This window comes from Antechinus flavipes, chromosome 2 (genome assembly GCF_016432865.1).
Source record: "Antechinus flavipes isolate AdamAnt ecotype Samford, QLD, Australia chromosome 2, AdamAnt_v2, whole genome shotgun sequence".
Lineage (NCBI taxonomy): Eukaryota > Metazoa > Chordata > Mammalia > Dasyuromorphia > Dasyuridae > Antechinus > Antechinus flavipes.
The window spans coordinates 462,744,011-462,765,895 of record NC_067399.1 but is presented as its reverse complement, the minus strand read 5'-3'; the positions used below and the strand labels follow the sequence as shown (position 1 = coordinate 462,765,895).

Below are 21,885 nucleotides of genomic sequence, written 5' to 3'. Positions count from 1 at the left end.
ATAAGTCATAGGAAATAACAAAAAGAACAATTTTAAACAAACTTGAAAAAACTTGTATGAAATGAACAGAATCAGAATTTACTCAATAAATTACTAAGATGATTAACTCTGGAAAAAGTAAAAACTCTAAAGCAATGAATAATTACAATTCCAGATGAAACAGCTACCCACTTAGTTACAATTAACAGTTGAACTCAAGGTGCAAAAAGTTGGAATTTGTTTCACTTGACTTTTCATTACAGGGTTTTTCTTTTCCTTTAGTTTGTTGCATTAGGGTTAAGGGGAAGAGGGGAGAACTTGCTTATTAATTTAAAAATATACATTTTTTTAAAGGGAAAGCCTTATACCACTAGCTCTTTTGAACAAGACAAACCTCTCACTAGGGACAACACTCGGATATGCTGTCCTTTTTCTCCAGCCTTACTCAGGCTTCAGGGTCCAGCTGGAGTTTCCCCCCTCCAAGATCCCTGATTACTGCAGCCCAAGCTGACCTCTCCCCCACCTCCAGATTCCTGCAACACTTAAGCCTTGTGGCACTCATTGAAGGCTCAGCACACAAAAACTCAAATTTCTTTGGTGTTCATAATAGTTCTCATAGAATTCTGCTGAGTTCAGGTGCGTTGTTCCCTTTTTAAAGATGAAAAAGCTCAAAGCCCTGAGAGGTTGCCATTTGCCTCCAGTCTGGTACCTAGTAAAAGTCAGAGCCAGCATTCGAATCTAGCTCTTGTGATACTGCTGTACCATGCTGTATATATGTTGTTTCATGTGAACCATCAGTCAATAAGCTCAGCACTGTACTAAGTCTGCCTCTCAACTAGTCTGTAAGCTGATGGCAGGAACCTTGTCATCTCTACTTTTTGTCCTCAAAGCACCTAGGTCAGGGCTGAGCTCACTATAGTCACTTGCCAAAGTTGAAAGGAGGGACAATAGATTTTGGAGACAGAGGAAGGGATGAAATGGATTGTAGATGGCCCTCCCTTCCCCAGCTGAAATAAGGGGTAAGTCAGTGAACTGTAAAGATCTAGTTAACCCTGCTGGTCAAGTCAGCAGTCCCTATGCCCAACACCATCCCCTCCTTTGGGACGAGGTCTGCATTGTGCATGAGAAGTACAGCCCATCAAAGGTGGGAGGGAATCACCCTCCAGGTAATTTTTCAGAAGGACGTCCCAACGCAGCCCTTCCCTCGCAGTCCCTACCTGGCTCACTGCCCTCTGCCACCTGCACAGGCCGAGCCTGCAGGACATTCAGCAGTTCCTGGGCCCCCGTCTTCTCTGTGTCACTGGCTCCTTCACCAACCCACAGATAAGCAGACGAAGGAGTTTTCAGAACAAAGGCATCATTGGAGTTCAGCTCACTTGCAGATGGGGTCACCTGGGGAAAAGTGGGGGACCCCCCACAAAGAAAATCATTCCATGTACTAATAACCAGATTAAAACCCTGAATGCCCTGAGTGCTTCCCCCATAAGCTCCACTCATAATCATAATTTGCTGGACAAAGCAAGTTCTTTGAGACCTGGGAGAATGAACTAGACAACCATGAGAATATTTATAAAAATGGGGCTGGGATAATAACATTAGAGAGGCAAGAAAATATCATGGATTGGGAATGAGAAGACCAGAGTTCCATTCCACTTGGCTGCCTGAGTCTCCTCATCTAGGGAATGAGAAAGTTGGACTAGAGCAACTGCAAGGTCCCTTCTAAATCTAAAATCCTATGGCCTTCTCTCAGTCTCCTAGTCTATATAAAGAATCAGGGGATTCTTCTCCTATTCTGAATGAGCATTCACTTAGCACTGACACCGAGGGGTTTCCTGGTCACTACCCTCTATTTTGTTTCTTTGGGGCAGACCTTACTTCTAGAAGGGAAAGAACCGAACCATAAAATTAAATTGTAGGAAGGACTGCCTTAAGAATCATCTGAGAGCAGCCTGAAGGTCTGGACCATATGACCTGGAAGATCCCAACTCGAGCTCAGGTCAAGTTCACGCTCGTGGCCACTGACCCTGACAAAGCGGTTTTAGCAAGTAAGCAGAGTAGAGGTGTGCTCCCCATTTTGCAGATGAAGAGCCTGAGACCCAGCAAAGGGGAGTATCTGATGAAATCCTAGGGTCTCACAGCGGTCCAAATCTCTGTTGTCCTTTCCACTACCTCTTGCAACCTTGTGGCGGTCTGGCTCTCCAGAGGAGTTCCTCTTGCTAACACGAAAGGGAAGGCTGAGATGTTTACCCCTCCCTCTGACCAGCTGGGCCCTAAGGCTTCGGGGAGGGTCAGTTCTGCTTTCCCTTCCTATAGCTAGACAGCTGCCCACAGCAGCTCAGAGTATTATCTCACAGCTCGTGGTCAAGGCCACTGTGGAGTTCTGGAGGGAAGGTCGGGGAGCCAGAGACCACAAGGCCTTGATTACCCGCCTCGGTCTGTCCCTGAGCCTCCTTCCAGTCCCAGACTAGAAGGGAGGGGGGGTTACCTCCACGGCCCTGGTGGCTCCGGAGCTGCTGGAGCGGACCTGGAAGAGGCGGGTGCTGGCAGGGACCGTCTGCCCACCCTCACGGGAGGTGCCGCCTTTGTAGATGATCATGGGCTTACCGCCAAATAGACTCATCAGGTGGGCAGGCTCCTTGCCCTGCACGACTCGGCTCTGGAAAAAGGCAATGAAAATGGGATGTCGGGGGCAGGGAGAAGGGAGCCTGGGCCGGGAATGGGGAGATCATTCTTCCCCCATCCTCCCCCAAGGATCCAAACCTCTAAGACCCCTCCCACCAAACTCAGAGGGGAAAGGAGGGAGGTTTGTGTGAAGGCTGTGTATGTCTGCATATATGTGACAGGGATATACTTTTATCTACTAGTACCTATGTATAATAAGTGCAAACCTACATATTCGTATTTACACTGTGTGCAATGTATATGTGCTAGTAATGTATATACGGATATATTTATACACATGTATATATTTCACAGAATATGCATGTAGTGCACATATAAAACACTGTTTATATTTGTGTGTACTTGTACATGTATGTGCATGCCATGGGATCTATGTACAACTCCTTACAAATTCTTCCCCACACAGTTACTCCCTTAAAATAATGAACACTGTGAGGCACATACCTCATATGTGTGCAAGCAGAGAAGCACATGAACATATGTAGACATGTGTACAATGTGATTAGGCAATCATTTTTCCAGTAATCATGTTGTATGTACACATATTTAAATACATATATGTTATGTGTAAACAGGATCCCTGCATTTATGTGTATTGTGGGCAAAAACCAGGACATTTGAGCATCAGCTTAAAAATGATTGCTTACAAGGGGCTTTGGATCCTTCAAGGGGGTCAGTGGGCTATGGGCATTCCCTCTCTGTTCACTGCCCTTCACTCATTTTTTTCCCTTTCCCTCTCCAAGGCACTGAACATGACTTGGATTGTTGGAGGAAAGGGTTGCTACACTATAGCAAGACAGCTGCAAATGTCTCACAGGAGCATCCTTGTGTTTCCTCCAGCTCTACCAACATGGAACAAGCATCACCAATGGACCCCCTCCACCCCCGGGGGGAGTGCATCAGTTTCCTTTGGCCAGTGTACAGAAGGGCCTGGCCCTAGAGACCCAGGTATGGCTAAGATTTGGCAGTGAAAGGCTATTCAGGCGGGGTGGAAGAGAGGTCTGTTACCTGCACTGGAGTACCGCCTAATTCCTCATCCAGCTGTACTGTAAGGATGGCAGCTGCGGCGCGCTCTTCCGGGCTAGAATCAGCCCCCTGCCTAAAATAGTAGGAATCATCAGCATCAGTATTCTCATCACAGAGGCCACAAACATAATAGAAAGAACATTGGCCTTGTAATTGGGAGACCTGGGTTCATAAGCCAGTCTTATCATTAAATATGAGCTCAAGACAAAACACTTCATTTTTCTGGACTTTACTTTCTGTAAAATGGAAATAATAATTAATAAACTCCCCACTTCTCAGGTTCATCTTGAAGAAAACACAGTATAAATGCGAGTTATAATTACTGTCACTTTCCATTTTCACAATGTTTTGCTGAGCTCTGTCTTTATTATCTCTGCTCATCTATACATGGTCTCTTGGAAACAGCTGTATAATCCCCACTTTACAGATGAGCAAATAAATTGAAGCTCTAAAAGGGACACTATCTTGCCCAAGATTACGCAGGGATTTTAGGGATGAGTTGGACTGGAACCAGTGCTTCTGACTTACATGGGGGCTCACAGTCGCCTCCACACATGCAAATCCTTCTGGAGCTCATGCTCTCCTGGACTCAGAAGGTGATCAAAAAGGAATAGGAAAGGAGATATACCATTTTTTTTTGAAAGATCATGTAGTTTGTGGACAGAGATCTGAACTTAGGCACAAGAAGACCGAGGCTAAAATCCTGCCTTAGACATTACTGGCTATGTATGCGTGGACAAGTCATTTGATTGCAAGACTCATTAGCCTCTAGGATCCCTTTCAACTCTCAGTCTCTGATCCTCTGAGTCTTCACTGTCCAGTAGAAGTTTCGAATAAGTGGCCACCATAGAGATCTTACACAAAGGGCAGGTATTTTGCATCATCACATTCAGTTCCTAAGCATCAAGATCTGGGATTCTGAACAGCGCAGACGCATAATATTTCAGTGTCTCTAGACAGCTTATAGGTCAACACTTTCAAATTACAGGAACCCAGAGTGCAATGAATCAAGAGGAAAGAAGATCGGAGTTCAAATCCAGCTTTAACGCTTAATTAGATTGTGACCTTGCCTAAATCAATGAATTCTGAATGTTTCAGGTTTTTTTATCTGTAAAATGTGAATAATAATAGCATCTACCTCCCTGGGTTGTATGAGAATAAACAACTCTTAATTAGATTGTGACCTTGCCTAAGTCAATGAATTTCTGAATGTTTCAGTTTCTTCACCTATAAAACATGGATAAAAATAGTATCTTCCTCCAAGGGTTATGTGAGAATAAAATAAGATGGTATGTGATTAGCACTTTTCAAAACTTATACTTCAAAACCATACAGATACTAGCTACTGTTCTTGTATCGCCACAGCAGACTGACTAGAAGGAATCTTTTGTTTCCTTTGGTCTCCACACTCCAAGCCAACATATAGCGCTAGGCCCCTCAGACTCGGGGGCCTCAGGAGACCTTAAATGCAAGGACAGGAACGAGGTCCGGCCATCACGCTCTCAGTGTGGATCCACGCGCTTCATTTCAGACAGCAGCGCAAGGCGGGAGCGGAGGCTCACCAGTTATAGATGATCTGTCCCTGGCGGCCCGCGTGCCGGTAGTTGTACAGAATGATGTAGCTGTCGCCGCCGTAAAACTGGCCGTAAGTCGAGGGATTCACCGGGACTTTGTCGGCACCTTCGATCCTCCAGATCTGCGGGGCAAGGAGACAGTGAGGGAGGCGCGCCGGGGGCACGGGGCAGGAGTGAGGCGGGGGGAGGAGGACTAGACTTCAACGAGAAGGGTTCAAAGGCCAACCCCGCCGCGACTTTCTGGAGAAGGAGCTCTTCTCTGCGCCCCAGTTTCCTCGTCCCCAGTGAGAGGGTTTGCGGGGATGACTGGGGGGCCAGCTCCGGCCGGCTGCGGCCCTGTGACCTCCGCGAGGCGACCCCTCCCCAGGCCCCCATGTCCCAGAAGGGCTGGCCTTCGGCGGCCGGACTGGAGCCCAGCGCAGGGCCCGCGGCCCCCCGGGGACCACAGCTCTCCAGCACAGGCCCGCCATGGAGCTGTCATGGGGAGGTGCCCGCGGCGCGGAAACACAGGCAGCATCCCCCCTTAAAGTCAGTCCGCAGCCCGCGGCCCCGCCTCTGAGCCTGGCGCCCCCGGGGCTGTCCTTCCCTGAGGGCCCTTGTCCCCTCCTCTATGCGGCTGCCCCAGGCACAGCGCCTGCCCGGAGGCAAGGGGACGGACCGCGGGAGTCAGGGTAACCTCCCCGCTCCGACACTGTCCGCTGTGCTGCATCGCCCTCTGGTGGCCCTCGGGCGCAAAGGCCTGTCACACTACATCTGACAGTACTGGCGCCGGAAGCTAGCCCAGACTGCTTGCCCGCAGACAAGGAACCTGAGTCCCGGAGAGCCATCACTACCCGGCAGGGTAAGGGGCAGGACCTGGGGGAAATCCTGCCCCTTAACTCTGCCCAGCCTCGGCAAGACGCTTCCTCAGCCCCCGTCCGAGGCGTGAGAAAGGGCCAACAACCGCATGGGGGTGTTACGGGCCGCAGGAGACACACGGGCCTGCAAAGTGCCGAGTCCAACATCAGGGTTAGTTATTGTCGTTATCACCAGCCAAGGTGACCAGCAAACGAAGGGCTCGGCTGGGGAGAGCCCGCGATCCCTCCCAGGCTGCAGGGACAAACACTGCCCCGGGGAGGGAGGCAGCCCGCCAGAAGCCCGCGAGTCGGACTCATCTCCGAGGGGGCCCGGGACCAAGAGGCTCCTCTGGGAGTCAGGAGCGCTCGAAACCTGCCCGGGCCCTTTCCCGCTGGGGGTCCGGTCTCCCCTCCCGGACAGGGCTTCTCACCCACAATCGGGTCCCCTAGCGAGCCAAATACCGGGCAAGCTTCCGGTGTAAAGGGCTTAAAGCCTTGGTTACATGGATGCAACCGCTGAGCAGCAAAGGCGGATCAGGCAGCGCAGGGGGCTGGGCCGGGAGACTTAGGCCGAGTCTAGCCTCAGGCCTTTCCTGACTGTTAGAGGCACTTCTGCCTGCCTCAGTTCCCTCATCTGTAAATGAAGACAATGTAAGCACCCCTAGGCCTGGTGTGAGGATAAAATGAGATAACCTCTTAAGGGGCTTTGAAAACTTTAAAACGCTATATATATAATATAATATATACATATTATATACATGATAAAATATAATGATATAATAAAAAACGGAATATGATATAATGCAAGCTGCTATTGTTGTTTTAAAAAGTACCTTATAATTATAGATCTAGATCTATTTCCTAGCATGTCTGGAGCCTGCAAGAACAGTGTGTTTCAGTGAAAAAAGCATATGGTTTGGAGCTGGGAAGACGCCCTCCTCTCCACCCACCCCCAGGGCTTCCATCCCCGGTTTACCTGCTTCTGGCCGGTGCCATCATCATCCATGCCATGCTGGGCAGCCATGGCCGTGGAGTTGTGCAGGGTGGCAGCATCGAAAGGCACCCTCTCCACGTTGGCAATGTGGCTGGAAAGGTAGGCCACTCCCAGGCCCTGGGTCTGGTCCCGGTCCCTCCAGTTCTTGAAAAACTGCTTGAACAGCGGGGTCTCCCCGCCATCTGGGAGGACTTGGACCTGGGGAGTGAGGAGACCCAACGTAAGAGGGTGAAGGGCTTACTGTATCTCCAGGTCCCTTAGGGTTCCAAGAGAACTCAACTAAGTCCATCTTTAAGAGTTAATGAACTCTGCAAAGTTCCAGGAAAACATTATACATAGAAATAGAAACAGTGTGGTGATCAACCATGAATGACTTAGATCTTCTCAGCAATACAGTGATCCGAGACAATTATAAAGGGCCCGTGATGGAAAACGCTATCCACATCTAGATAAAGAATTGATGGGCTCTAAATGTAGATTGCAGCATATTGTTTCTACTTACTTTATTTTTTATGTGTTTTTTTTAATCTTTGAACTGTTTCTTCTTTTACAATGGTGATGAATATGGAAAAATGTTTTACATGATTGCACATATATAATCTATATCAAATGGCTTATCATTTTAGAAAGGAGTGAGGGGAGAGGAAGGGAAGAAAAAAACTAGGAGATCAAATGCTTATAAAAATGAGTTCTAAAAATTGTCTTTACATATAATTGGAAAAAATAAAATACTATTAAAATCAATAAACTCTGCAGAAATAGGGTACTCTGGGTATGAAATAATACATATGTTTAAAAAGAAAAATAAATTTAAAAAAATTTTTTAAAGAAATCATACATATATTAGGCATAACTGACATGTTGTTTAGTTTTGCTGAATTTTTTTTCACTTTCTTCTTTTAAATTTTTGTTAAAAGTGATGGCTCACTAGGTTAGGTAAGTGGGAGCGGAGGGGGAAAATATGCAGAAATAAAGGTGCCATAAAAATAAGATTTTTTTTTTAAGAATCAATGAATTCAATTTGAAGATGCCCTGGATCAAATGTGAAAATACTTATATATGTATATCCTATTTCCTCCTACAGAACATAAGCTCATAAAGGGAATTGACTGTTTGCTTTTTGTCCCAGCAACAAGCATAGTGCCTAGCATATTATTATATGCATAATAAATTTTTGATGATAACTAGTCGAATCATTGATCAGTTTGGTACTTAGAGATCCTAGAAACCAATTCTGTAGCTTGATAGGGGACAGGGACTCCAGAAATTTAGAGGAGGCTGAGAGGAGGTCAAAACTAGAACAATTCAAAGAAAATATATTATCAACTGTGTACTATGCACTATTCTAGGTCTTGCAGGAGAAAAAAAGTTTAGAGAAGGTACCTTCCCTGCCCTTACTGAGCTCACATCTGGTATAATGTGTATATGTGTATGTATAAAATTTATAATTATATATCACATATGTAGATGTGTACATATCATACCTAGTATATTTTATGTGCATATGTGTACCTATATATGAGAGGAAGCCTTTAATTCTAATGTGTAATACAAATTACACACTTGAAGACAGACACATACACACACAGAATTAAAGTCCTTCTCTGCTGTCTCGTTGTCTTGTTGATGACCTTGCGTTCCCAAAGGCTATATGCCTGCAGAAGGCAAGTTCTGGGGGCTTTCCTAAGCTTCAAAGCTTCAAGGACAAGTGTAGAAATAGACTACGGCCTTTATATCCAAGGATCAGTCTAACTCATTGTCAAAAGACTCATCACAATTCAGGACAGAGGGTTTGGAGGCAGACCCAGTTTGCTAATACTACAATATAAGTAAGTAGCATCAATCTGTTGTATTAGTTCACTGAGGGGAAATGTCTCACATACCTTGTATCCCTCCCCTTAGGTGCAGGTACCCACCCAGCAGTTACTTTGGTTTCCTGGACTGACCCACCATCCTTTTCCATTTCCTAATGCTCTCCCAGGGCAGGCCCCCTCTTCAGGTTTTCTTTCTTTTCTCCATTTTATTGGTCCAGGCCTTGGGGCACACGGCCTCAGCATCTCACCTGGGTCTGCTTGGGGTAGCTCATCTTGGAGATGAAGTCAGAGGCACTTTTAAGAGCAGCCTTCCTCTCCTCTGCATTAGCCTGTTTGCCTGTGGGAGAGTTGAGGGAACCATTCAAGTTGAGAGATTTGAAGAGAAGAAACTTTTGTCTTATCTCCCTGAAACCCCACTGGTGAGGTCAGCTCATGGGCATAGCTCTGCGGTTCTGAAGTTACCCTGGACCTTCTTGACAACTAGCATCCAGAACCCCAGGAGAAAGGATCTCTACTCTCCTGAGATATTGACTATGTGGGTCTGCAGCCAAACATAATTCAGGCTGCTCTAATATCTCCCAGAAGGGACAAGAATCCCAGGGAATCAGTTACTCTGAACTCCAAATAACAGATTCATTCTCCTCATCCTCATCTGTTTATTCATAATTAACTTCATAATTAACATAATTTTTCTTTCTCTCAATAGAAAGTCACTCTGCATTCCCTCCCTGCCTCAATAATTGCTGAGCCAGGGGACCTTATTCTACCACTCAGCCCCAGGGTCTGGACTCCTGGGAAATAGACCCAACTGACTGTGGACACCTATGCCCACCCTACTGGGTTTATGACCAAAGAACAGAAATATGTTCCATAGACTCCTTTTCACATATTGAAATCACAGGATAAGAGGCTTATTATTAAATGAATTACAAAGTCCTACTAATCCAATCCCTTCACTTTACAGAGGAAATAAAGAGGAAATTGAGATTCAAACAGGTTACGTGACTTGCCTAACATCACACAGATAACCATCAGAGACAATATTTGAACTTAGGTTTTCTGACTCCAAAATTAATGTTCTTTCCACTATACTACAACAACCCTCCAGGATTCTCCAGAGAGAGTGGCTGTAGTCCTAGATGTACACTATAAGAATGCTTCCACCCCTGTGCCTTCAACAAACAGAAACAAAGTTCCTGGACAGGGACGAAGCTGTCTAGAACCACTGACTTAGGAGGGCCAGTGCTAGTGAAATCTGAAATGCTCCCATCCTAACCCTCATTTCTAGGATACCTTTCCAGACAAAAATCTTTCCATTTGTGCCATGGTCCAGGATAAAGCAGTCATCAGAGTTCAGGGCTGCCTGAGCAAAGGGGTTCTCATCAGCCACCAAGGACACAGCCATAGTCCCAGCCCCATTGGAAACCTGTTAGGGAAGAGAGCAGGTCAGTCAGCATCTTCCCACCCAGGCTTTGAGGAGAGCTCTAGGCGTTCTCCCTGATACAGCACAAGTTCTCCACCTTCCCACTTGGTGACTTCTCATTTCCAGACTTCTGATTCAGAAGCAGGGCCTAAATTCCAAAGTTACCCCTTCTCTCACTAGCTGCCTCCAAATGGAATCAAAGCATCCATTTGTTTTCCAAGCGTTTCAATAGTAAGTGGCTTACTTACTATACTAACTATTAAAGCCACTTTCTTGATGATTATCTCCTTTTGACTTCACAGTGATTACCAGTGATGGTAATCAAGGCAAGAATTGTTTATTGTCCCCAAACTGAGGTTTGGAGAAAGGGCAAGTAATTTGTCCAATTGCCACAAAGAGCTAGTGGCAAAGCTATGACAAGAACCCAAATTCCTTGATGAATTAAATGTTTATTTCTCTGCACTGCACTGTTTAAGCCCAAGGGTGTTCCTGATTGCTGTACACCATATTGGGAGTGGAACATCTGGCACAGGCTGTGGGGGCCAGGACCTTGACTGGGATCCAGTTGGCGAAGACTACAAGCTGAACTAGCAGTGACTCCCTCTCTAACCCCACCAGGCTACACCTGCTTGGACCACTTTTCATGCTAAGCCCACATCAGCCAGCTTCCTTGTCCCAACTATTTCACCATATCTTTTGATAATAGTAAGATGATGTTTATGCAGTTCTTAAACCTTAGAAAATACTCTCCTCATGGCTTCATTTGGCCTTCACAATAACCCTAGGAAATAGGCAGAACACTCCCCATTTCACTGATGAGGAATATGAGATTTAGGATTAAGAAGCTATGGGACCAACTCTTGATCACACAGCTAGGAAGAAGCAGAGCCAGACTTCAAGCCCAATGATTGTGGCTCCAAATTGAGAGTTCTTTCAGCTACCTTATGTTACCTACCTTATAGAGCTTAGCAAGTCTACGATTGGCTGCATCCTCTTTGGTAGTGTCATCCTGGCCTTCAGGTAGAGAGGGCTTGGGCCCCAGGACCTAGCAGAGATATAGAGGGGGAAACATAAGCTTGTGAGCACAGGCCATGTGGCCCTCTCCCAGCCATCTGCCCCTCCAGGTTCTAAGATGGAATGGCCCGAGTTGGACAGAACCAAGATTACAAAAAAGGATTTAAGGGAAAAGTTCTTAAGAACCAGAGCTACTCTAAGCAGATGGGCTGTCTCAGGCGGCTGGGAGTTCAATATTACTAGAGAATTTCAAAAGGAAGTTGAGAGATCACTTATCAGGGAAAATCCTCTGACATTCTTTCCAACTTTGAAATTCTGTAAGACTTCCTCCCAAAACTTCCTTTCTCCATGGTTATCCTGGTCATTCCCTTACTAGTGTGAGCTAGACCACAGGCTAACCACTAGCAGCCACATCTCCGGATTAGTTTCTGTTTGGACATTAGACAATAAGACAAGGCACAGCAATAGCCTTTGAGTACATGCTTTACAGAACTCTGACATGCTGGTCTTTATGATAGAGAAGAAGCTACAGAATCCTAAGATACCAGACACAGCCCGAGACCTGGTCTCCTTGGGAAGGGAATCATTTTAGGGAGCTTGTCCCACCTTACAAGGCAGGACTTCTAAATGATGTTCCCACAGAGCAGTACACCCAAAAGATGAGGCTCATAAGCCCAGCATGTACCAAAACAGAGGTGGGTTTCTAGTCAGTCATCCTAAAAACCCTCACATCTTTGGGAGAAACTACTGGAAGAAGCCAAACTGCCTAACAGAGATATTCCCTGGAAATTACGGTTTCTCTTCACAGGGACATAAGCTAAAAGGCAATGTTAAACCAAGTAGGGTCGCAACACCTGCCCCGACTGTGGCTCAGATAAGAAGAAGAGAGGTTCACCTTGAGCATCGCCTCCGGCTCAGCTCCCTCCTCTGAGATGTGCACCTTGGCCCGGCCATTCCGTTCATTGTCTCGGATGCCCTTGGACACCTGGGTAGCCTTGAGCCGCTCAAAGCGGTTGCTGTTCGTGCCACACCACTGGTAGATGTCCTGCGAGGCACAGATCAAACATAATGGTTCACAGGGAGATTCCCCAGACCCAGGTACAGGAGCGGGAGAAGTGAGTTGTGCCGACCTTCTCTTCACTATTTACCTGGCTCTCTGCACATGTTCACTAATAACTTAGCTATTCTCAGCAAAACAAAGATCCAAAACGATTCCAAAGGACTTGTGATGAAAAATGCTGTCTATTTTTTACTGAAGTTTTTTATTTTCAAAACATATGCAAGGATAATTTTTCAACAATGACCCTTACAAAACCTTGTGTTCCAATTTTCCCCTGTCCCCCCACTCTCTCTCCAAGTGGGCATGTAATCTAATATGTGTTAAACATAGTAAAAATATATGTTAAATCCAACATAGGCAAACATATTTATATAATTATGTTGCTGCACAAGAAAAATCAGATCAAATATTAAAAAATAGATGATAAAGGAAATAAAATTGAAAGCTGTCTATTTCCAAAGAAAGAACCAATGGTATATGAATGCAAATCAGAGCATGCTTTTTTATACTTTTTTTGTCAACTTTGGTTTTGTTTTGAGTTTGGGACTGTTTTTTTCTTTTGCAATATAGCTAATATGGAAATGTTTTGCATGACTGTACATGTAGAATTTATATCAAACTGCTTGCCTTCTCAAGGAAGAGGGCCAGGAGAGGGAGGGAGATAGAGAATTTGGAATTCAAAATTAGAGAAAATAAAATGTTTAACATTTTTGTTTATATGTAATTGATAAATAAAATAAAATTTAAAAGTAAATATAAAACATATAATAGGCAGACATCTGGATCCAAATTTGTGTGCAGGTATAAGAAGGATGTTATACAATCAGTGTGTATGTATATGTATATAATGGATATAGGTTGGTGAGCGCGTGTATGAATGTCCATTTAATAAAAGCAATTCTAAGCATGTGTTGTATGTGTTGATCTGCATTTGTGGAGAGGAGTTTCTTATTGGAAATTCCTCATGCCAATGAAATCACAGATGTAGCTAAAATAGTGATGATGATAATGATGATGATACACATACTGGTACATGTTTTTCTGTATGAATGTACCCAAATGACCTGGTTACTTGCAGACTTGTGCATGTGAATGTCTCTGGCTCTCTGCACATGTTCATATACAGGTGGGTGAGGATGTGGTTGTGTCCCACTTATCTACTGTAAGATCAAGCTTCAGGATGTTAAAGCCATTAGAAAAAGCTAATTGAGAGCATATGGCACTCGTGTCGTGAAATACAGGTGCCTAAAGAAAGGATCCAACAACTGATAGTGATAGAGAGAGGCAGTGAAGGCCAAGGAGTACACTTACATTCCCCAAGTCAAGGATGAAGCAGTCACCGTTGTTGAAGCTGCCCCATGAAACAGGTACCTCTGTGGCCCGAACAACCCGGCGTCCTTTGACCTGGAACAGTCTCTGCACAACCACCTCATTGGGTACCACATGCTTGAAGCCAGAAGCCACACCACCTTTCTATAAGGTAGAAGGGAGAAGTATAGAAGGTCAAGTGGAACTGAATAGAAGTCTGCTGCCTCCACTGGCTTTTTTACCCCACAATTTTCCCTTAAGAATTCTCTTTGCATCCATTATAAAAAGTTAGAAATGATTCCCATTTGTCTCACTAATTAAGTGGCCTTGAGTAAGTCATTTTCATTAAGCCTCAGTTTCCTCACTTACCAGTACTATTTACCTCATGGGATGTGTGTGTGTGTGTGTTGTGTGTGTAAGGAAAATGGAGGAGGAAAAAGGAGGGAGAAAGAGAGGAAGGGGAAAAAAAGAAGGAAGAGAAGGAGGAAGGAAGGGAGGGAGAAATAGAGAAAGAGAAGAAGAAAGGAAGGGAGGAAGGGAAAAAGGAAGGAAGAAAAGGAGAAAAGAAGGGAGGATAGTATAATACAAAGGGCACTAGAGTTAAATTCCAAGGATTCCAGTGCGGATATTAATATGATTGACCTTTGGCCATTCACTTGACTATTCTAAACTTTAGTTTCCTCATCTATAAAATATTCTCAAACTAAAATACTCTACAAATCTAAGTTACTGTCACTATTAATACTGTTGTGGTTTATATTGCTACTAATAAATCCTATATATCCACATAGTATGGTGGATAAAATTCTGCTTGTTTTGGAATCAGAGACTCTGGGTTAAAATTGGGGTTCTTTTACTTATTATTAATCAATTGGTGAGCATTTATTAAGAACTTAAGATATGGTAGGTGCTAGGGATACAAAAAACAAAAATGGGACAAACACTGTCCTTGAGTTTTCATTCTAATGAGGGGAAACTACATGCTCACAGATAAATAAATACAAGATCTCTATATACATATAAAATTATTAGGGGAGGGGGACTGGAATACCCAATACCTAACAGGGGAAATCTGGAAAGATCTCCTGAAAGAGAAGGGACTTAAACTGAAAGGAGCAAGGGATTCTGCACAATAGAGATGAAGAAAGAAATTATAGACAACAGTTTGAGCAAAGACATAAGGCCATAATGTTGGATGTCATATACATAGGAAAGTAATTGAACACTGTATATGTGAGTACTGTGTCATCAGACCAGAAGAATAGACAGGCTGGAATTATGTGGTGAAAGATTTTCAATATCATCAAATTAGTTTATATTTAACCCTGATTTCTAATCAGGAGCCACTGAAGGGAAGGGAAGAGAAGAGTTAGATCCAAATTTCTTTCATGCCAAAATAACAATTTATCTTTTCACCTCTTCTTCTTTCTTACTCCTCCTAAACTATTTTTCATTTTCTATAATCTCCAAGTTCCCCTATTGACCACACTCTCTTCCCTTCCTTTAGTGCACCAGTTCAATGTCTCATTAACTTTTACTCATGAATTTCTCCTTCCTATATGTTGTCATTGATCACACCTGGCCAAACCAAAACCTTAGATTATTCCCACTACCCACCTCTTTCTTACATGCTGCTGAACAGACGTGCAGGAAATCACAAAATCGTTCTGAGAAGGCACACTGCAAATCTGAATGCTAACCTCAACTGGTGATCTTACTACTCCTCTTTAAATGAATGGCAATCTCACTTGCCAGAGCTGCTGTTCCCAATCTTCTCTTTTCTCCCTATCCTCCTATAGCATCTCCTTTCCTAGCCCTCTCAGCTAAGGACCTCTTTAAAAACTGAAGAGATTCAGGGAAAGACAAGTTTTTTTCTTCTTCATCTTACATCTCTCCAATATATTTTTCATTCTCTGATAGTGAAATGATCCTTCTGCTTTTCAAGGCCAATTCCACAACATGAACCCTTGATCTCATTCATTTTCATCTTCCTCAGTAGGTTGCTCCCACCATCTAATCTTCAGTCTCTTACAACCTGTAGGTTCCTTCCTTGTTGCCCATAAATATTCCTATGTTTTTCCCATCCTTAAAAACCCTCATTCTAGCCTATCATGACTACCAGCTTTATTCTTTATCTTTCCTTCTCTTTTCAGCTAAATTCTTAAAAAATGGAACTCATTTATATTTACTGCCTCTACTCCTCCCCTCTCATCTAAATCCTCTACAATCTGATATGGAACTATATCATTCAATTGAAAATGCTCTTAAAGTTACCAATGATCTTGATTTGCCCAATCTGATGGATTTTTTTTTCATTGTTTATCCTTAAAACAAAACAGAACAACAACAACAACAACAACAACAACAATAAACTTCTCTTCAGCATTTGAGATTACTGTTCTTTCCTCTTGAATACTCTTTGGATTTTCAAGACATTTGGCTCTCTCTTGATTCTCCTTCCACCTAATTTCCTTCACAGTTTTTAAGAATCTTCATGTACCCACTGACTGTAGTAGATGTCCTTTACTCTGTACTCTCACTTGGTGACATCATCAGCTCCCATAAATATAAATTATCTTTATGTAGATGATTCCCAGAACTAGTTATCCAACCATTTCTACACTATCTCTTATCCTCTCATCTCTACTCATCCCACACCTTATACTATACTATACTAATTAGCCCACACCCTTATAACGTGTTGCCTGAACTACAGCAATAATTTTCCAATCTGACTCCCCGTTTCAAATCTCTTCCTATTCCAATTATCCTACACACAGCTTCAGAATTATCTAACTGTCCCAGTCTCTCTTCAATAAAGCCCAATGACATTACCTCTGTGTCAAATACAGATGAAATAAAACTCTTCTGTTTGTCAAGCTCTTTGCAACCTGACTCCGTCCTACCTTTCTATTATTTTAACACATTATTCCCCTCTACATCTTCTATGATCCAGCCATACTGGCCGATTTGCTATTTCTCACAAACAACACTCCATTTTATAACTCTTTATGCTGTCTGTCCCCATACCTGGAATGCTCTCTCTCCTGCCTTCCACCTCACAGAATCCATGGCTTTAAAAAAAAAACCTCAGCTCAAGAGCCACTGCCGCTAAGAGGCACTGCATCAGCCCTCTCCACCCCTGCCAAGTGCCAGTCCCTTCCCCTCTAAAGTTACCTTGTATCTACTCTGTATGTATCCTGAATGTACCTATTTATGCTTACACTGTCTCCTCCATTAGAATGTAAGATGCTTGAGGAAAAATGCCAGTTTTCCTTTTTCTTTCTATCCCTGGTTCTTAGCACAGTGCCTGGCACATAGCAAATAATTAATAAGTTTTTGTTGATTGATGTCTGAGCTTCAGTTTCCTCTTCTTAAAGTGAGGATAAATAATAATGAAAAATAGTGGAATTATTAGGATCTCTTAAATTCTAACATTGTATGTACCAAGCAAAGTTGCTTTCCACTCTAACATTTGATTTTCTATGTTCCATCACCTTAAGTTCCCCTCCAGTCCTACATTGTGTGCTAAAGTCTCTCTCAGGTTTGTGGTCATTTATTGAACAAAAGGTTAGTAAATTAAAAACTACATGCTAAATTAAGTGCTAAGTATTACAGAAAAAAGAGGGAAAAATAACTCATGATCTCAAGGAATTCACATTCCTTTGAGAGGCATAAGATATGTATACAGATAAATATAATTAAAAAGTAGGCTATAATGGGTACAAATGAAAGATCCAGAACAATGTTCTAAGAATATGGGGGAAGAGAAAGATCATTTGGAAGAGGGAGAAGATTAAAGAAGACTCTGTGGAAGAGGTATAAACTGAGCTCTTGAAGAAAGAGATTAATTCCAAAATGCATAAGTGATAAAAGATTGCATCATGGGTATGGCTTCCTCATTGAGACAGGAAAAAACATGTTGATTTCAGGGATCAGCCAGTAAGACCAGCTTAGCTGGAACCAAACATTGGAAAAGAGCAAAATGAAATTAAGCTGAAAAGGTTGGTTGGAGGAAGCTTGCGAGCCTGGGGAAGGCCTTAAAGATCAAGCTAGGCAGTTTCTATTTTAACTTATAGGCAACTTGGAGATAATAAAGGTTTTCTGGTCAACTTCAGTTTTTTATGATTCTGTTTCAAATGGCTTAACAGCATCTTTCCCCACCCATCTCTGTAGCCCAGGCAAGGACGCAATTGTCTCCTTTCTGTTTGTTTGCAAGCTCTGTGGAGCCTTTCAGAGAGGCAAGTCTTGCATCAAGTCTTGCATAATACTTAGCTCCTTTGGGATCTATAATTTATGAAGGAATCCAGCCTGATGCCTTTTCCTACTATTGCTAAGAGAACTAAGTGACTTAAGAAGGCTTGCAAATACAGAAAATACAGCTGCATTTTTGACCATTACATTCCTCTAGGTGCAGACAAAAGAGTATAGAAACTAGAATCAAAAAATCAGAAGTCCTAGCTATACTACTTACTAGCTATGTAACCTGGGGCAAATTATTGTCTTTCTGAACCTCAGTTTCCTCATCTATAAAATAATAATAATAACACACTATCCTGCTACACCCAGGGGTAAGTAAAAGTGAAAGGATTAGAAACCCAGCATCTTTCTGCTGTGCTAACCCTGCCTCAATTTATCATGATGACAGGTAATTTGTTTAATTATTATTCTCCTTATTTTAGGCCCAGAACTGAGTGACTTACCCAAAGGTTTCACAGCTAGCATCTTTCCTATCTCAGATTTCCTGATTTCTACTTTCTACCACATTATCTCCAGATTGTCACTCTCCCTTTGGATTCCAGTTATGTCATTATAATTTGGGACTAGAGATTTTCTTTCCCTTATCATCAATCAAAGACTGGATGACTACTTGAAATGTATGTTGTAAAGGAAATTACTATCTAGGTAGAAAGTGTGTTAATCAGTCTCTGTGGTACTTTCAATCCTTGAGATTCTACATGATTTCAAATGCCTTCATATGTCTAGTGCCTAGTATATAATATGTTTAATATATTTGTTGAAATTCATTTTGCCCTCTGTGGCCAAAATGAACAAATCTGCTTTTCTTTCCACATGATACATTTTCAGACCTATAAAGACCATAATCATATTTCTTCTAAGTCTTTTCTTTTCTAAGCCAAATATGCCCACTTTCTTCAACCCATTAATATTTGACAACAAATATTTCTTAATCTTATGTTAATAAAATATCATAATATATATTGATAAATGTCATGTCTTGATAACATAATATGAAATATCCTCTCTACCATCATATAATATAGTTTCCAGATTCACAGCATGTTGAAGTTGAAAAGTATTATCTACATCAGAGAAATCAAACATGCTACCCATAGTATTGGGCAGAATTAGGTTAAAATATAGTTGGGAGATGTTTAACAAATAAGTAAAATTAAAATTCAATATAAATGTTAATTTGTGGTTTTTGAAGATAATACAGGATCCACAGGGATCCATCTATAGTCCAAAGTTTTTATTTTACTGAATCAGGCCAGTGAGGGGAAGTGATTTACACAGATTAATAAAGTAGGAAGTGGCAGAGCCAAGATCCAAATTCAAGTTTCAGACCTATGAATTCCTATCTGCAAAGTACAATAAGACTTTTAAGTCAATTTCTCAATACTCTGCTCCTCCCAGAAAACACACCCAGTTCTTTGTGATCACCCACATAATAATCCCTTGTTTCTTTAGAAGTTTTGAGGCCTTTCCCATCCATCATCTCATCTGATTCTCACAAAAGCCCTTTAAGGTAGACAAGACAAAGCTGATTATCCCCATTTGTCAGATGGGACTGAGTGAGGTGAAGTCATTTATCCACAATTATATAAATGCTGGAAACCCAGGTCTCCAGATTCCTAGGCTAATGCTATTCCCACTACACCCTCAGTCCTTACTCCCACCCCTTCCACATAATGAAAAATCCAGGCCTCTGGTCCCATTCAGGAGGGTTATTCAATCCCAGCTGTGGGAATGAGCTAAACCAAAGGAAGGATCAGTATGGAGCCTGGGAGACCCAGACCATGGGTCAAGTTCAAGTTCAAGTTTCTTTCAATCTTTTAAATAAGAAAAATAAGAACACAACACAGTTGCCTGTTGCTAAGGAGAAGATTCATCCAAAATCAGAGGTTCTCCAGGGGCTCTTGGGTAACAAGAAACTCTTTGTTAATAAGATCTTGAGAAATAATGTGTAAATGAATTAGAATCAGGGTCAGGTTCCCCTCAGAGACACTAAAAGTGGTTTGCTCACATTTAACAGCTTACCGGCCCTGGGCCAACCATCCCTTTGGCCAAGACTATGTTTGTGCTAGGCTAAGTTTCTCTCAAATCTCCCACTCAGAAATAGCCATCCACTGCTTATAACTTGGGAAAGCCCAAGTTCTCTTCTCCCTGAAAAATGTGGTAGGGGATAAAGCCATAGGTATCCAATATCCTAAAATGTTAGAGCAAGATTGGATCATAGAATTTAGATTAGTGAATCTTCAAGGAATTTGAGAGATTATCTCATCCAACTCCCTCATTTTTCTGATAAGGAAATGAGTCTGCTAATTATTGACAGGTTATTTCTGACATTTGGGAAAAGGATGTTCCTAAGTGGAACAATGCTTACCTTGTACTTGATGCCAGATTTGAAGTAGCCAAGGAAGGTTGAAGACTCGAAGCCCTGGACCTCCCTGTGCTGAATTGCTCTTCCATTCAGGTAGTCATCCATCTGTACAGTGAAGATGGCGGCAGCACCGCTCTCATCCTGAGAACATTCATTCCCTGAGAAGGGGAAGAAACACAGTTATTATTAGCTTTGACATAAACTAACTGCAATCTTTGGTCAATCTCTGCCCCCTCTAAAATCAATGATCAGTCAACAGACATTTATTGTCTTCTGTATACTAGTCACTATTCAAGTTGTAGGAATCAGGAAACAACCATAGAATGTGAAATCTTAGAAATGATCTATTCCAATCCCATCTCTCAATTTCCTTGCCTTTTTGTAAAAGGAGAGAGTTGAACTGAAAGAGTTGAATTTATTACAATTTCTTCCAGTTTTTCCCAGTGGGAATCCCAGTAGCCAAAGCCTCTGAGGTGCCCAGAAGCACTATTGACAGTGACAATGAGCTGAAGCATATGGAAAGACAGACATCTCTTACATTTGTGGAGCACTGTGTGCCATGCAAAAATGCCTTCCCAATGACCATAGGTCTAGAGCTGGAGCACTATAAAGGCTTTGTAATCCAATCCCCTTCATTTACAGATGAAGAAACAAGTTCAAGGAGGTTAAGGGACAGACAGTTGGATGACTCAATGCATAGATCTTGAAATCTGGAATCTGGAAGACCTAAGAACTTGGCTAAACAAGCTGTTTTAGCTTAGACAACTCACTTATTCTCATCTGTAAAATGCTTTAGTTTCCTCATCTGTAAAATGACAGGAAAATATCACCCAGTTCCCAGGGTTGTCATGAGGATAAAACAGTTGCTATTTGTAACTTCTGTTACAAATACCTGTGCTGGGTATAAATATTAGCTACAATGTCACATAAGGGTCAAAGGCAGAACTTGAATCCAGATATTCTGGAATACAAAGTCAGCTCTTCATTACACTATGCTGTCTCGTGATCACTTCCTTAGAGGCTCTATTTGAAGCACATTAGAATGTAACTACTTGTGATAAGGGATTGATTTATTCTTTGTATTTATATATCCAGCAGTAAGAGCTTTTTAATTAATTAATTGTTTGACAGTCCTCATTAAATCCCTGGAAAAATAGCCAAGAATGGATGAATATCCCAATTTTAGAGATGGGGAAATAAAAATTCAGAGAAGAGAGTGGTCACAGAAGTAATAAGGATCAAAGCAGTGATTCGAACGCAAATCTCCTAAATAGAGCCTGAGAGGTCTCCAAGACTAGAACACAAAAAACCTGGGTTGACAGCTGTCAGTTCTCTAATATCCTACATTCAGGACCCAAAGTGGTTATGCCTGTGTATCAGTTAAAATTATATATAATTTTATATTTATATTAATTAACAAGTGTTTATTGATTGTTATAGAATAATTTTTTTAAAGATCCCTATTCTAATTTTACTATCAGACAATTCTCCCCCTGACCTGATGGTTCCCCAGGTCACAGATTCTGAGCTTCATCACCACCTGTGGCCTT

The 21,885-nt window shown here is 42.4% G+C and overlaps 1 protein-coding gene across 3 annotated transcripts in view; it reads right to left on the bottom strand.

Annotated features, from left to right (window-relative positions):
- The window catches only part of GSN (gelsolin), a 73,868-nt gene that overhangs the window by 6,179 nt on the left and 45,804 nt on the right, over nucleotides 1–21,885 (bottom strand). For all 3 annotated transcript variants that reach the window (XM_051979552.1, XM_051979549.1, XM_051979550.1), the window contains exons 3-13: nucleotides 20,339–20,493; nucleotides 13,714–13,875; nucleotides 12,238–12,387; nucleotides 11,284–11,373; nucleotides 10,199–10,331; nucleotides 9,154–9,242; nucleotides 7,074–7,289; nucleotides 5,250–5,383; nucleotides 3,670–3,760; nucleotides 2,465–2,635; nucleotides 1,197–1,371 (exon numbers count right to left, since the gene is read on the bottom strand). In XM_051979552.1, the coding sequence (XP_051835512.1) occupies nucleotides 1,197–1,371; nucleotides 2,465–2,635; nucleotides 3,670–3,760; nucleotides 5,250–5,383; nucleotides 7,074–7,289; nucleotides 9,154–9,242; nucleotides 10,199–10,331; nucleotides 11,284–11,373; nucleotides 12,238–12,387; nucleotides 13,714–13,875; nucleotides 20,339–20,493 (1,566 nt within the window). The remainder of the gene's footprint in view (nucleotides 1–1,196; nucleotides 1,372–2,464; nucleotides 2,636–3,669; nucleotides 3,761–5,249; nucleotides 5,384–7,073; nucleotides 7,290–9,153; nucleotides 9,243–10,198; nucleotides 10,332–11,283; nucleotides 11,374–12,237; nucleotides 12,388–13,713; nucleotides 13,876–20,338; nucleotides 20,494–21,885) is intronic.